The 15737-nt window shown below is 45.8% G+C and overlaps 1 protein-coding gene across 1 annotated transcript in view; it reads right to left on the bottom strand.

Moving 5' to 3' along the window:
- TANC1 (tetratricopeptide repeat, ankyrin repeat and coiled-coil containing 1) overlaps window positions 1-15737 on the bottom strand; it is a 243763-nt gene that overhangs the window by 71922 nt on the left and 156104 nt on the right. Inside the window, exons 4-6 of the mRNA XM_040971995.1 lie at window positions 14766-14870; window positions 2732-2862; window positions 1182-1368 (exon numbers count right to left, since the gene is read on the bottom strand). Coding sequence (XP_040827929.1) covers window positions 1182-1368; window positions 2732-2862; window positions 14766-14870 — 423 coding nt within the window. The remainder of the gene's footprint in view (window positions 1-1181; window positions 1369-2731; window positions 2863-14765; window positions 14871-15737) is intronic.

Raw genomic sequence — 15737 nt, 5'->3', positions numbered from 1 at the left:
TGCTGGGGCATGTGATTTTTACGTCAGTAAAGCAATGTGAAACAAAAACTCACGAAGGAGTCAGATCACAATGGAAACCAAGGGAAGAGACTGCCTTCCTGAGGCCGGGAGGCTCCTCCCAATGCCACGGTGAGGTCCACACCAAGGAGCCCACTCCCAGGGATCTCCAACCTGGATGGCCACACACATTCAATGAAAGTGCAAATGGCTACAGAAAATAAGGAGCTCAAATCGTGATCACACATCAACATGGAATTGGTGTTCCGCCTCATGTTCTTCAAAGAACCAGTACAGCTCAGCCAGGGAAGGGGTTCTACCAGGAAACAGCAACACAGCCTCAGAGCAGAGGAGGGCCGGCACACTCACTTACCCCTCAAGGCCTACCAGCCTGGGACTGCATAGGTGCTAAGCATTTAGAAAAGACCCTGATGCTGGAGCCCACCTGCACAAACACGGATATAGTCTGTCTGGGATAGGATGGAAAAGCAAGGGCACTTGAATGCCCTGCGTCATTCTAGCACACACCTGGGGCCTACAATCTTAGGCTTCAGTTGTATTTCTTGAGTTTTCCAGGGAAAGAAGAATGTGGGCAAATATGTCAATTAAGCATTATTAAAGTTACCCAGCAAACTGGTCTCAAAGTCAGGAATAGCATGCATGCCTTCTGATCCTGGTTTTAAGATATCCACACTTCCTGTGGGCCTTGTGAGTGTGTAGGGCTCAGTGGGCGGGGGGGTTCCTTTTGTCTCAAAACAGTGGCCAGACCCCATTGTTAGAAACTCTAGGGAACATACACATGCACTGCTCTCACAAAGTTAAGTGACCTTGAGATTGGTCAGGGAAGACTTTGCAAGATTGCAAGGTGCAGCAATCTCACTGGCTCATCATGTGTCCAACCACTGGAATTGACTGGTGAGGAGGCAAAGGTTTTTGGGAACTTCTCAGTCGAGACTGGATGTGGAAATTTTACCAAATGGGCTCACTGTTGCAGAGTAAACATCAAGGAATGTAGAAATTGATGCTGCATTCTCTCGGCCTCACACAGAGCCAGAACCTTCTATAAAAACCAGGGCAGGTGAGCAGTCTTCACAGACCACATGAACTCTCCTAAGCAGTGCCTGGTGAGCACTCCAAGGGGACATGCATGGAGCCATCCTGTTAGCGAGTCGCGTGCTTCTTACCTATAATTCCACTGTCCTTGCTTTCCAGGGTGGAACTGGGGCTGCTAATGGTCTCGCAGGGGCTTTTGTTGGTTGCTGTCTTGCTGACACAGCTATTCAAGGTTGAGCAGGGGCTGTCGGTGCTGGGAGATGCAGTGCTGCTTGTGAGAGTGGAGCAAGGACTGATGCCTTGGCTCAGCGCTGCGCACTACAAGACGAACGGAAGGAGGAATTAGCGTGGCTTCCACTGGACGCATCCACACATTTTCGTTCTTGATGATGAAAAAGTAAAACCAAAAAAAACAAACAGGAAGCTGGGAGACAGTTCTTGTAAAATTTAGGGAGATGCACAAGTAGGCATGAATGCATATGCATCAAGTCTCCCAAAGTTAAAAAGACATGTCATTTTTCTGTTCACCCCCTTGGCGATTTCCTTTTCTATTAGACAGGCAGTGCCCACCATAACTGAAAGGGAATGCACATTTGTGAAACAAGGACAGCCAACAGGCAGGCTTCCTCTCATTTAAAGCCTGCTAAGACAAATGGGTTATGTGACCTCTGCACAGAAAACCTGGGAATTCTGTTTCTGGAACGTTTCCTGAGCTTATTCAATACCTGAAGATTTACAGGCTACTGTTGCCAGGGGAGGGAGATGGGTGACCACTGTAGGCTTAGACAAGGCTAGACACCCTCTTGGCAGTGACCTGACAGGGGGTAGAATCCAGGTCTGCCGCTGCTGTGTACACACACAGAGAGCTCCTAAAGCAGCACAGAGCTCTCCTTCAGACCTCATCTCATTCTGCCTCCATCTCATCTCCCACCAATCTTTTCCTCACCAAACCAAGCCTCTAAAAAATCTCAACAGCTGGGCCTGGCGCCATGGCCTAGCGGCTAAAGTCCTCGCCTCGAAGGCACTGGGATCCCATATGGGCACCAGCTCTAATCCCGGTAGCACCACTTCCCATCCAGGTCCATGCTTGTGGCCTGGGAAAGCAGTCGAGGACGGCCCAAAGCCTTGGGACCCTGCACCTGCATGGGAGACCTGGAAGAGGATCTGGGCTCCTGGCTTCTGATCGGTGCAGCACAGGCCAGTGTGGTCACCTGGGCAGTGAATTATCAGATGAAAGATATTTCTCTCAGTCTCTCCTCCTCTCCATATATCTGACTTTGCAATAAAAACAAGTAAGTCTTAAAAAAATCTGAACAGCTAAAAAAAAAGCACAAGAGTGTGTGAACCAAAGCAGCCAGAGAGGAATGGCACTATACAGATGACAGGAGCATCATGACAGCGGAATTGCTGTAGCTACCCACTCTCAAGCCCATGTCACCACCGTTCTTGCGATGGTGACGGCGAGGGGAACATGGGCATTTTCTCAGGTTCGGCTCCCTTCTGCTTTCCCCCACCTCCCCACCACAAAAGCCCAAAAACATCTGCAATAAATCTCAATGCACAGCAGCCCAGATTCAGGTGGCTGAACAACGACTTTGCCACCCAAGGATGAGGGAGAGATGCTTATCATGTCCTTTGTCCTCTGAGCAGGTACGGAATATATGTCGTCCTCAGCCATTACCGTGGTTTCATTTTTGTCTTCCATGGTGATGTGTGTGGCACTTGGGATCCCTTCTCCAAGCAAAAATCCCAGCCTTGTCAACAGTTCTTGAGCTGCCGGTGAACAGCTCGGTTCATTATCGGTCTTTGCTTCTGGAACAAAGAAAGCAAACAATGAGGAGGCTCCTCAGGAGGATTTCAGGCTCACATCTGGAGAGTCTGCACCACTGCTGTGCGTCTGGCACTTTGTCTATTTTTACCCAATGCACAAACTTTGACAATGTCGCCTGTCCTCTAAGTAATGCAGTCCAACTAGGGGACAGTGACAGGATAAGAAAAGTGCAAAAATGAAACCTCAAGCACAAACGGTGACATACTTGACCTGAAGCAGAAGAGCCCACTGCACCAGCTGGTAGCATTTCCTGTTTCCATGCTACATGACAAAGAGATACATCAGATAGCCTTTGATTCTTTATTTTACCCTGAAAGAACAAAGTGCTTCCAGGAGCCCCAGCGAGCTGAAATAGAGGAAACCCCAAGGGGCAGGCTGGCAGGGACCCACACAGCGAAGATGTTCAGAGAAAACCCGCTCTGAGTTGAACAACTTGGGTGGGAAACCTGCTACACCTGCCCCATAGCAGTTAAAGTCAAAACCAGGATTGCAACTCAAGGTCAGTCACTGAGAATTCCAGTACTCTGGAATTTTGCTTCCCAGGGAGCTGTGTCCCAAGAGATGAGACTCTGTTGTCCCTCCCTGCTGCAGATGCAGAACCATCAGGCTGTCAGCTCAGGACACTTCACGGTGACACTCAAAAGGCTGGCCTTTCTGGGACTATCCCTGAGGTTGGCTGTCTGTTTTTCTTGCATTGAAGAGAAGTTGACAATTGCACATGATTTACATGTTGAGCTACAGTAGGAATAAGGAACATTTTTTTTTCTGCCAAGGGCCGTTTAGATTCTTGTCCTTCACAATTATCAGCTTAAATATTAATGAGCTAAAGACTGAATTCTGGGGGGCCCAGCGAGGTGGCGCAAGTGGTTAAGGTCCTCACCTTGCACGCCTGGGATCCCATATGGGCGCCGGTTCTATCCCGGCAGCCCCGCTTCCCTTCCAGCTCCCTGCCTGTGGCCCGGGAAAGCAGTCGAGGACGGCCCAAAGCTTTGGGACCCTGCACCCGTGTGGGAGACCCAGAAGAGGCTCCTGGCTTTGGATCGGCATAGCATTGGCCATTGCGCTCACTTAGGGAGTGAATCATCGGACGGAAGATCTTCCTCTCTGTCTCTCCTCTCTGTATATCCGCCTTTCCAATAAAAAAATAATAAAAATAAATCTTTAAAAAAAAAGACTGAATTCTGAGTCCTGCTGGTGGCTTCCCTGGCAGAACTAGATCAAATGATTCTGTAGGCCTTATATGGCCCACAGGCTAGAAGTTCGCCACCCTGAAAGGTACTTCATTTCAGTCCACTAACAAGAGGCTACTGACGTCTTTCTTACATGGTTCATGCATTTTTACATGGGTACCCATCAGGAGAGGAAATAATGTCCAAAGAAAATTGTTCTGATAGCATGTGGAACTTGAGAGCAACATGTAGCTTCTAGCATAAGCCCTCATCATTCTCTTCTCTAATTGTCTAGCTACACTGAACTATACACACATCATGAACCACAAACAAAAAATCAGAATTTTCCCCAGGGAACCAAGTGTATTATCTCCACTCATACATCAATTCTGCTAGGTCATGCCCACAGGGTGGCTGGTACTAACGGATACGAGGCTGGCAGTATCCTCAAGAAAGGAAAAGCACCCTCCACCTGCTTGTTCTTGTGTACAGGGAGGGAGGAAGGGCTGTTTACCAATTACTCTAGAAAATAGTAGGGGTAAGGGAACCTAGGCCTAATTAAGTGATCTGGATTAGAACAGCCCTGATATTTCTAGGTCCTCTGAGTTAAACCCATAGAAAAGGCAGTGGCCCCAAGCCAACATGGGGGACGGGCACCTCCCAAAGGTGAGCTGACCACACCTCAAAGCTGGTCTAGGGCTGTCCGTGCCGACCAGAGACTTCAAGCCACATTTTGATTCTCAAGGTAGATGGGCATGTGGGCATGGAGGGAGGGAACCAAAACCAAATTGGGACAACTTGGGCACACCCGAGAGCTGTACCACTCAGAACAGAATTGGCCCGCCCTATCCTGTCCCCAGGTGCAGGCAGGGCGGCAATTTTATCACAGGTGGCAGCTGCATTAAGGGAGGAAACAGGATCCCACTCTGGAGAAGAAGTGGGTGAGGGGTGGATCTCAGTGGTTTCTCTACAGCAAGGCCATCTTCAAAACAACGTCCACACGGTTACCCACTTGTGAACCTCTGGTTTCCGGTACGACCTTTAACAATCTGGGACACAGGCGGAAGCTCATCATGGTCGGTAGCTGTGGAGGCCAGGTGCAGTGGCATAGGCTTGGATGCCACAAAAATGGCATGACAACCTGCAGGGCCACAGCCTATGGCCCAGCTGGGACTCCCTGGAAGGCCCCGGGCCTGTGCAGCTCCTATATGTAGCAGACTCTGTTATTTCCACACTATGCTTACAGATACCCCTGGTTCTCGGGGTTTCCACTTTCAAGACAAAATCCAAACCAATTAGCCATCCAACTTGTTTCTATCATCAGAAAAACTGGGGAGCAGTGGGCAATTCTAAGTTCATAGCTCGGGCCCGGTGCCATGGCCTAGCGGCTAAAGTCCTTGCCTTGAACGCACCAGGATCCCATCTGGGCATCGGTTCTAATCCCGGCAGCTCCACTTCCCATCCAGGTCCCTGCTTGTGGCCTGGGAACACAGTCGGGGATGGCCCAAAGCTTTGGGACTCTGTACTCATGTAAGATACCTGGAAGAAGTTCCTGGATCCTCGCTCCAGATTGGCATAGCATCAGCCGTTGCGCTCACTCGGGGAGTGAATCAATGGAGGGAAGATCTTCCTCTCTGTCTCTCCTCCTCTCTATATATCTGACTTTCCAATAAATAAACAAATCTTTTTTAAAAAATAAAGTTCATGGCTGAGGGGACTCCTGGGTTGATTAACTGTTCAACTCAGACTTTGCTACTCCTCAGCCATAAACACAACCCAGGGGCAGGATGAGAGGACTGTCTGTATATTGTTTCCCATCCATTAGCCCAGAGCAATTTTATTTCTTCCAAAGGCTTCCCAATGGTCTTTTCATGTTACTTTCTTTTCTAAAATGTCATCCTAGTGACCTTCCTCTTAAAAGGTCCCCTACAGCTTGAATTCCTTAATCCACATCAAGCCTTGTGTCTCCTTCCCAAACGCGCACTCTTGTGTCACTCAGCTTTTCATTTTGGCACAAGGACTCCTGAGTGAAGTGAGACAGTGCCATCTTGGAAGAGATAAACTGCCTGGGAACTCACAGGGATAACCCTGACTGTGAAACGCAAATGCATTTCCACCTCCACAGTCCTTCCTCAAGCTCTGTGTTGAACAACCAGATGATTATCTCAACGCCCCTCCCATCTCCACACAAAACTCTACTGGCTATGCTAAGTGCAGTCTATTTTTATTCATGTTAACAACGTGAATAATGGGTGTGGCTCATCCCACAGCAGCAGAAGGGTTGCAGAGAAGAAAGGCATCATTTCTTAACAATACTATATTTCATAGGCTTAAATATGCAAAGGCCCCATGGTGGGCATGTTTGGAATTGAGAGAATAGGTGGCCATGTACTCCCTAGGAATGCCTTAGGCAAATGGAGATTGTTATTCCTCCCAGTGATGCTAGTGAAAGGTCAGTCGCGTGGAGAATGGTAAAGCCAAGTGCTGGGATCCCCTCCTGCCTGCCCTTTGCCTGCTCATATCTGGCTGGTCAACAGCTTACAAACTGCCCAGATCCCCATTTAGCCCCATTCTATCTCCAAACCATCAGGACCTTTCTCTGTCCTCTCACTCCATTCCACTGCCTTGGAAGAAGGGTGTTGACTATTCTAAAACTTTATGGTGCTGAACCTCAATTTCCTCATCAGTGAAGTGGCTATACCCACTTCCTATAGCTTATGAGGCTCAAAAACTAATCATGTGTGTGAAACACCATAAAAACCACAAGACGCCATCACACCGATTGTTATCTCTAGCAACTTTGACACCAGCAGCCCACACTTCCTCACCCTTGTTTCCTTTCCTGGTCTCAGAAGCTCGTAACTGTTTTCATATGTACTTACAGGCATTTCTGCCATCCGAAAGTATAACTTTACAGTATTTGTTTCAAGGAGCTTTTCCTGAATGTACCGTACTATGACAATAAAATCTCCCCTTTTACTGGTCACCAAAATCCAAACATGGCTATTCTGGGAGTACTGAGTTGCCTGGGAGCTGCTGCTGCTGTCATCTGCCATCTCATTCCTGTTGCTTTGAGCCACATTCCAGAGCAGCCTCGAGGGTTTCTAGAGACAGTCAGCACTTATTCCAGAGAAGAGGACACTCAGCTTTGCTCTTCTGCTCAAATTCAGAAGAACACTGGGTATTAACAAGAGGACTATGGCGCCTTCAACCACTAACTTAGAACCAAGTGTCCAAGACAGCACTCTGAGAGTCAGGTCTTTTAAGTGAGACAGGCCCCTGATGCAACGTTAAGACCCTTGTCATGCCTCTACTTCCCTCTGGTCTGCTTCCTGATGGACTTGATGTTTATCTGTCAGCAGCCTCCTGTCTCTTCCACTTCAGCCATCACATGCCCACCTCCTTGGGAGTTTCCAACACAGTGTCTAAAAGTGCACATCCATCCATAAACCCACTGGTTCTGTCAGTAACTTCTAGCCTGCGATACCACACATATCAATCATGCAATTACCTTTAAGCTTTTGATCTCATTCACTTTATCCTGAAATTGCTAAACCTTGCAATTTCTTCTTTAAAAAAAGTCCTCAGTTTCGCCTTTTCAGTCAGCCTGGCGCTATCCTCCTACTCCTCTCAGTAACTCTTTGGATCATTTTTCTCTTCATTTTCCTTCCTCTCAGAGTTTGTAAACTTTTGGGTTTCAGGGCTCAATTTTTAAAACTGTTGGGGACTCCAAAGAACTCGGATTGCATATCAATATTTATTGTACTAGAAATTAAAACTAAGGTTTCACTACTGAAACCACTGGTATTTTAAAAATAACTAATGTCAATCATAAAAGAATGATAGATTTACATTTAAAAATGTCTCTAATGCCTGATTTCAGAGAATACAGTTGGATTCTCCTGTGTGCTTTTTTATTCCACCTGCTGAGCTACGTTCTTCAGGTTGCAGCACAAGAAAAGCTGCAGCCAGAGAGCAGGGTTTCTTCAGTTAATTCCAGATTTTTCATTGCTATTGAACCAAACTGTGAAAAAGAATTCCTTAAACATAAATCTCTGTACTGATTTGGAATCCCCATCAATGAACTTGTCATATGTGGAGAGCAAATCCATTGTTCCATTTTATATTTTAAATGGGTCTTTTAACCATGCAACATTTTGTAGCATCATGCATTGGATCACTTAAAAAATACTCACTGTGTAGTTCTTACAAACAGTAGCACACCCATTATATCATATCAAAATATCACATTCTTTAATACCACCAATCTCTAACAAAAATTCTTAGACAGCCATGTGACAGATGCACTTTTCCCAAATCCTGGACTCTCATTTGAAAGGTCGAGCTCCTGCATTAATAACTAACTCTCTGAGGCAATTTGTTTCCATTCTTGTTTTTCACTCAAAGTGACAGGAATATTTCATGCACTTTTTGAGAAAATGCATGCCAATCACCTACTTTTAAATAACCAGAGTCTGTTGATCATCCCTTCAAATAAAACTGGTGCTCCCTTTTCAAGGCTGCTAAAATAGGGCTAGTTCAGCTTGTAACTCAAGCAAACTCATAACCCTTTTTCCTTGAGACAATCACTCTGCTCCTGCCTGCAGAGGTGCTTTATGCACATACACAAACTCATCACACAGAAGCTGGTGTTCAGGGGTTAATAGCTAACACCATCATTTTAAGTGCTCTGCCAGGGGTCTTCTTCAGTGAAGTTTTTCTGATACAAGAACACAGCGGTGATCAATACTCCAACTAAGGTATCAGATGCCCCTGCTTGGATGTGCATTTATTAAGGTGTCACAAGCTTCAATGACAACTGCTGCTTTATACCACCAATGCAAATGTCAACACAAGGGAAATGGAAGTCTCTCTCGGAATTATTAAAAGTTTTGATCATACAAACTGAAGAGGGTTCTGGCAACATCTGTATGTCTGATGTATACTTACAAACTTGGCATTCAGTTTATAACTGTGCTAAATTTTCCTTCTTAATACATCAGTTAACAAATACCAGCCATTGATGCCTCTCACTCTAGTAACAGATGTCTTACATGCCCTGATAGTTCCTTACATTTCACGACCAACTTCTAGGGGGTAAAATAGTTGGGTCTGTCTGAATCAGGTTTCCTGATCACATCCCTATAAGTTAACTCTCTTCTTCACAGCTCTCCTGAAACAGCCCTGTTAACCTTTTCAGGTTACAGAAAGAAAGAGAGAGGTAGATCTTGTATCCATTGATTTACTCCCCTAATGGCAGCAACAGTCAGGACCAGGCCAGGCCAAAACCAAGAGTTTCCTCCAGGTCTCCCACACGGGTGACTGGAGCCCAGGGCCATCATCCTCTTCTTTCCCAAACACATTAGCAGCAAGCTGAACTGCAAGTAGAGCAGCTGGGACTTGAACCAGTGCCCTTGAGGGATGCTGGATGTGTCACAACAGCAGCTCTTTTCTTTCTTTCTTTCTTTTTTTTAATACACCTCTTTAGATTTTCCTGTAGATTTCTGATCTTGCTAACATGTCTGTTCTACAAGGGAGAAAAGTGGTCAACATACTTAGAGACTATGCTGTAACAGACTCTCCTCCCCAACCATCTTGCTGGTGCTTCTTTGGCCTGCTGTTCACCATTAATAAAGAAAGAACCAAAGTGTCTCAGTTCTGCTACCTCCTTTTTCCAAGCCTAAGTGATTTCATCTTAGTCCATGACCACCAACCAAGTGGATGCCCGGTTGACATCCTGAGCTCAGTTCTATTTTCCACCTGTTGGGCGGACACATTTTCCTTGAGGGGCCAACATCACCTCAAAGTCAGTATGCCGAAAACTGAACTCAAACCAAAACAGATGGTTCCATCTCCTCCAGCTTAGTCATTATCCCTCCCTTGTTTTGTAGTTATTCTTTATTTACCAATCTTTAAACCACGATCAGACTTGACATTCATCTGAAATAGCAATCAATCTAGTAATTTCTCATAGCACAGACTTCACTATGAAGCATGAACGGACATGCTGCCTCTCTCTCACCACACACACACTCACTCACAATAGGGATGCTTCCTTTACATATTTCCATCTAAGCAAATATTCCATCACTGTTTAAACAATGCATCACCATTATAACAAGCTGAAAACCAAAGAAAAGTAGGACTAGGACTACCTCTGGGGAAGAGAAAGTTGAATATGGTTAGAGGATCCACACAATTAGGTTTTATGGCTTAAATGAGGATATAGGTAGGTAAATATCATCTTTCTTTACACTTTTTAAATTTCCTGTACATTTTAGATGTCTGAAAGGATAATAAAAGTAATAATGAAGCATCAGAGGCACAGTGAGAGTGAGCTGTTTGTAACCCCTACATCCCATATTGGAATGCCAGTTCAAGCCCCATTTTGGGTCCAACTCTCTGTCAAAGTGCCTGGAAAGGCATCAGCAGATGGCACAAGTACTTGGGTTCCTGCCACCACGTGGGAAACATGGGTGAGGCTCTGGGCTCTTGGTTCATCCTGGACCCGCGCTGGTTATTGCATCCATTTAAATACACCAGCTGATGGAAGATTCCTCTTGCTCTCTCTCTCTCCAACTCTACCACTTTGCCTTTTAAACAAACTTTTTTTTTAATTAAAGCAAAAAAGCATCAACATTTACTTAAACATATCTAAAACACAGACCTCTCCCTTCTGATAGTTTTATATTAAATTATGCTGTTTTTCACATATGGTAATTTTATTTGCTAACTAGGCTGCCAGAAAATAAGTTTCATAATATTTTGAGATTGATCTTCCCTAAGCCATGACTCACGCAACTAAAAACTTTCTCATCCCTCCCCTAAAGGTTGCTCAAGCCACTAATACTAATAATACACTGAAGCAAAGCTAAATAGATTGTTCCTAATTTTTTGAAAAAGGTTGTGAATCATACTGCAATCTAATACTCACCTTTAATCTATCTGGGGTCCCCCCAAAGCACCCATTAATACAGAGATACTGGTTTGTAGGGAGATGTCATTTTCTCTCTGAACAATTACATGTTTATAAACAGGAAGCTCATTTTAAAGAGCTCAATCAGTGGGACACACAGTCTGTTAGACCATTTGACAGGAAAAAAAAATGGTATTTTTCATCTGACAACTCATTGTCATTTTTTTTTTTACAGAGCAGAAAACACTGGATTTCAATTTTTCTTTAAATTTTAAAAAAGTAAACTGTCTTCTCCTAAAAATGTTCTTACATGAATTTCAATAATAAAAAGTATTTTTTAACCAAAAAAAAATTCATGTGCCCCATCATTTAATCTACTTCTCTCATGACTAAAACATGCAAATTACACATAAGTGGGCCTTTCCAAAAATTCATGGGGAAAAAGACAAACTTGTTTGGATGCAAAGATTGTGAAATCCACGCCTAATGTCATTCAAATTATGCATTGTTCCAATAGCTTAGTAAAGACCCTCTCCTACATTCATATCAGTTAACAAGAAAATTCAAAGTGGTCCTTGATTTTCCTGTACTTTGATTTAAATTTCAGAGTTAGGGATTTCAAATTTTTGTTGCTGCACTATGGTCACCAGAGCAAACGTAGGCACTGCAATCTGGAATGAGTATTCTCAAGATTTAGGAATAACCTGATATTTCAGGAGTCTCCATGAAATTTCATAAGCATTTCACCGGGAGCCGTTTCCAAGGGTTTTATGCATTTAGTAAACACTGTCCTATACTACTGATAGACCTGGAAAAGCACAGTCAAGAACTTACTGAGAATGCTCAGTGGAAATACTCAAAGAAGATGACCAAATTGTAAAGGAAAATCAAGTGATGATGCCAATATTAAAGCTTATAAGCTAGTATTTGCCCATCATGCATATGCACATGCCTGAGCTAATTTTTTTTACCCACAATTAGTTCTTGCTGGTTTGAGCCCTTACTTGGGGTTGAATGACCTGGACACAAAACCTACACTTTAATACAGCAGTCTTAATTAACCCCACTGAAACTTAGAGAATCCCAGAAGGATTACAAAACACATCACCCTTTTCTAATTGTCACATTCGGTTCTCTTAGGCAACCACCTCCTCATCAACCAAGGGCAAGAGAGCCCTCCCAGGGCTTCCATCAGTATCAGTGCTACCTCCACACACGCCCATGTGCCATAGGGACAGGAGACATGTGCCTATACCCTGACACCTAAAAAGGTCAAAATGTACCCAGTCTTAATTTTGGCTGAAATGCTCAGCTCTGGGCCTGGGTGCACAGCCCCTGCACGTCACACACTTGGTTCCCATGAGCCTGCTGGTGCCACATCATAGTGCTGAGGTCTCTGGAGTGTGTGCATGTGCACACTGCAGTGTCTCCAACACGACCAAGGACTGCAAGCGAACTGAGCTTGAGAGGAGTTAAGAGTGGGTAGTAGGCAGTTAGGGTATTCTGGGTCCCCGAATAAAAGAGAATTTCCCCACCATGTCTTGAACTCACCAGGGCACAAGTCTCTTCCAAGGGACAGGGGTGCTAATAGCATATCAATTCCCCACCTGAAGTATTGGCCACTACCTCTGGCCAATGTGGGAGGGCCTCAGGCTGATCTCTTTATCATTGAAAGGAGAGCAGGAAGAAGTAATACACATCTGCCTAAGGCCTGGAATGTCCTATGTCTGGCACCTCTGTGGCCTTTTGTCCCAAGGCCAGGTACCATGGAAACTAGGAATTTTCTTTGTTCATGGAGAAACATCTTTGAGGGAAACCTTTAAAAGGTGCATTCCCCACCATTGATACGGGTTTTGCTTCTTGTCCTCCTGCCACTATGGCAGAGCACTAGGGTTATTCTTCTCCTCCTGCCACTATGGCAGAGGACTAGGGTTTTGCTTCTTGTCCTCCTGCCACTACGGCAGGAGGTAAGGGTCCTTTCTATCTCAAAACCCCCTCCCATCACTAGGATGGGAGTCTTCTCTTCTTAGCTTTTCTAATAAATCTTGCGTTAAAACTAAACTGTGTCCGCATGAAAATTCTTCTTTCCTACGAGACAAGAATTTGAGGTTGCTGCCATACTCGGAGTCAAAAATCCTGCAACAAGCTCAGTGCACAGGTCAGCCCAAGAAACCCTCCTCGCCAAGAAAGGGAGCCAGCCCTGCCCTGGAGCAGGGGCAGCAAGCTGACAACAGGAACTATTTATAACCACCTTTCTTTGCACAATCAAAAGCCTGCATTCCTGACCCCCACTCCCCACTAGATGAAATGTTCTACCTTACACAGAGCCTGGACAACTCTCCCAGCCAGCCAAGGAAGCCAAGGGCCACCTGGCGAAGTGCAAACTGGTCCCAAAGTCAGAAGCAGTAACCAAAGCTGTGGGGGCACTGACTGGGGAAAGAAGTACCACTGTCCCTGAGATGGGCAGCCAGCCCATCATCAACTCATCAACCAATACCAGATTCTAGCTTCAGACACACACTGGAGAGAAGCAGAGAACAGACCAGCTGCACACATGAATGCACAAGAGAGAGAGATATCTATGTCCGTGGACAGCGGGTCTCATCAGACAGTGCTGTGAGTCCCAGACCTTTGCTACTCACACTTGCTCTGAGTCCCTCTTCACACATGTCCTCTGACCCAAGCCGCATGACTTAGGGACCTGGACAGAAAGGACAGGGTGACCATTCTCATGTCTGCAATCACAATCCTTTGCCTCCCTACAATGCCCCGCACTGTCTCCCCAACCAACCATGCTCCAAACTTCTCTTCCTGACTGATTTTCAGCACAATCTCCTCCCAGTATCCTGCAACCAGGGGACCTTTCTGGTTCTATTCTCCATCTTCCCACCACGTGCTCCTTCCCTCCCATCCCACCATCTATCACTGAAGGCACCACTTGTACACACGAGGTTAGAACACCCCAACTGCACGAGGTAGAGGAGGGTATCCTGTATTGCTAAATGGATGAGTTTTCTTCCACCAGTTCTCTCTCACTGTTACCCCCTTAATTTGAAGGTCAGACAAGCTCACCTACACCAGCCCAAACCAAAGGACACAGGGCAGTGAGGCCGACTTCTCAGAATGGAACAATTGGGCAAATTCCAGAGTGGATTTTCAAAGCAAAGAATTGCTAATAATTTATCGACCAAACAGTACAATTGTGTGATGCCTATGACACTGATTTTCAAATATAGGAAGAAGAATCCAGAAAACAACTTTGTGGGAAGGTTTCCATAACCTGCTTTTTCTTTTTCTTTTCTTTTTTTTTTTTTTTTTTTGCCCTGAGTTCAACATCCCTGAAACACTTCATATGTTCAAAAGTTTTCAAAAGTTACCAGATGCTTTTCAGAAAGTTGTTAATAAGCTCTGCCCAATTCAAGTTCCAGCAGCCGAAGCCTGTTGTTAGACACTCCAAAAGCAGGATATTGAAAAGCGCATGATTGTGGGAGCAGCCGGCTGGCTGACTTCCCCAGTCACCCAAGCCGGGCGGTTGGAATCAAAGGAAAGGCAACTCCACCCTTATGCAGTGCATGTGATCCTTGCCCTGTGGGGACCATCCCAGGAATTCACACTAGGGAAACAGATCTGCCACCACCCCAGGGGAATAGTATCCCCGTACCCCAAAAACCACAGCCAGTTCAACAAAGCATTGCTTCCAGGGGTACTTGGGTTTCCTTTGAAATGCAGTTTCCTTCCTCTGTCCCCCCCACCCCTTCCCTTGAGAGAGTGGGGAGAAACCCACTGAAAACATTCTTACCATTCTCACCGGGCTGGGCTGGCTTGGCCACTTCTCTGAATGGGATTAGCACTGCATCTCCAGGTACCCTGGGGCTTTCCACATACTTGGGCTTCCTGACCGGACCTGCAAGGGGAGAGAGCTGAGAGTGGCTCATCTTTTCCAGAGGCACGCTGGGTGTCCTCACCAAGACCCGAGAATGCCTGCGGGAAGAGCCAGACATTCCCCCCCCACCCGCCCGGGAAGGAACGAACAAACGAACAAACGAACACACACACACACACACACACACACACACACACACACACACACACACACACACACACACACACACACACGAACGTCCCGACAGAGCTGCCAAGGCAGAGAAGGGTACATTCGCTTTTGAGAATGTAAACTGACAAAAACCAAAGCTATTCTTCTGTGGTGAGGCTGTTGCAGCTGCAGCTGTCTCCGCTGTGAGTTAAGTAGGTGATTCTGACATGTTCAAACCTGGATGGCTGGTGATATGTGTGTGTATGTGTGTGCGTGCATGTAATTTTCCTTTTAACTACGATGAGGACACATCAGTTGATCAGTATATTCACAGGAAAGAGGCAAGAATGACAAAGAGCCAGCTTGTGACATCCACTGCTCCAAGTAGGCAGGGAACAGGGGATACAGGCATCTTATCAGGATAGTGACACACACAACGACCGTGCAAGGCACAGAATTCTCCCATGTTCTCCTGCCCTCCTGGTAGCTGCCACAGTTGCTCTGAAAGGACCTAGCAGTCAGTCCAGCACATTCAGGAACATAAGAGGCCACTTCCTCCCCAGACACCTAACATCTCAGAGAAAACGTAGTTTGTAGACCAGAGGAACCCTCACACATGGCTGCTAGGAACAAGCAGTGAACCAGTGGCTTTGGAGGCCTGCTACAACGCAATCATAGGGCTAGGACTCTCACACTCTGTGAATATACACTCACACAACAACTGACACTTGCAGCATG

The sequence above is a fragment of the Ochotona curzoniae genome, unplaced genomic scaffold, assembly GCF_017591425.1.
Source record: "Ochotona curzoniae isolate NIBS_2020 unplaced genomic scaffold, NIBS_Ocur_1.0 contig_2210, whole genome shotgun sequence".
NCBI classification, from domain to species: domain Eukaryota; kingdom Metazoa; phylum Chordata; class Mammalia; order Lagomorpha; family Ochotonidae; genus Ochotona; species Ochotona curzoniae.
The sequence above is the reverse complement of the archived record's forward strand: the minus strand, read 5'-3'. Positions and strand labels throughout refer to the sequence as shown.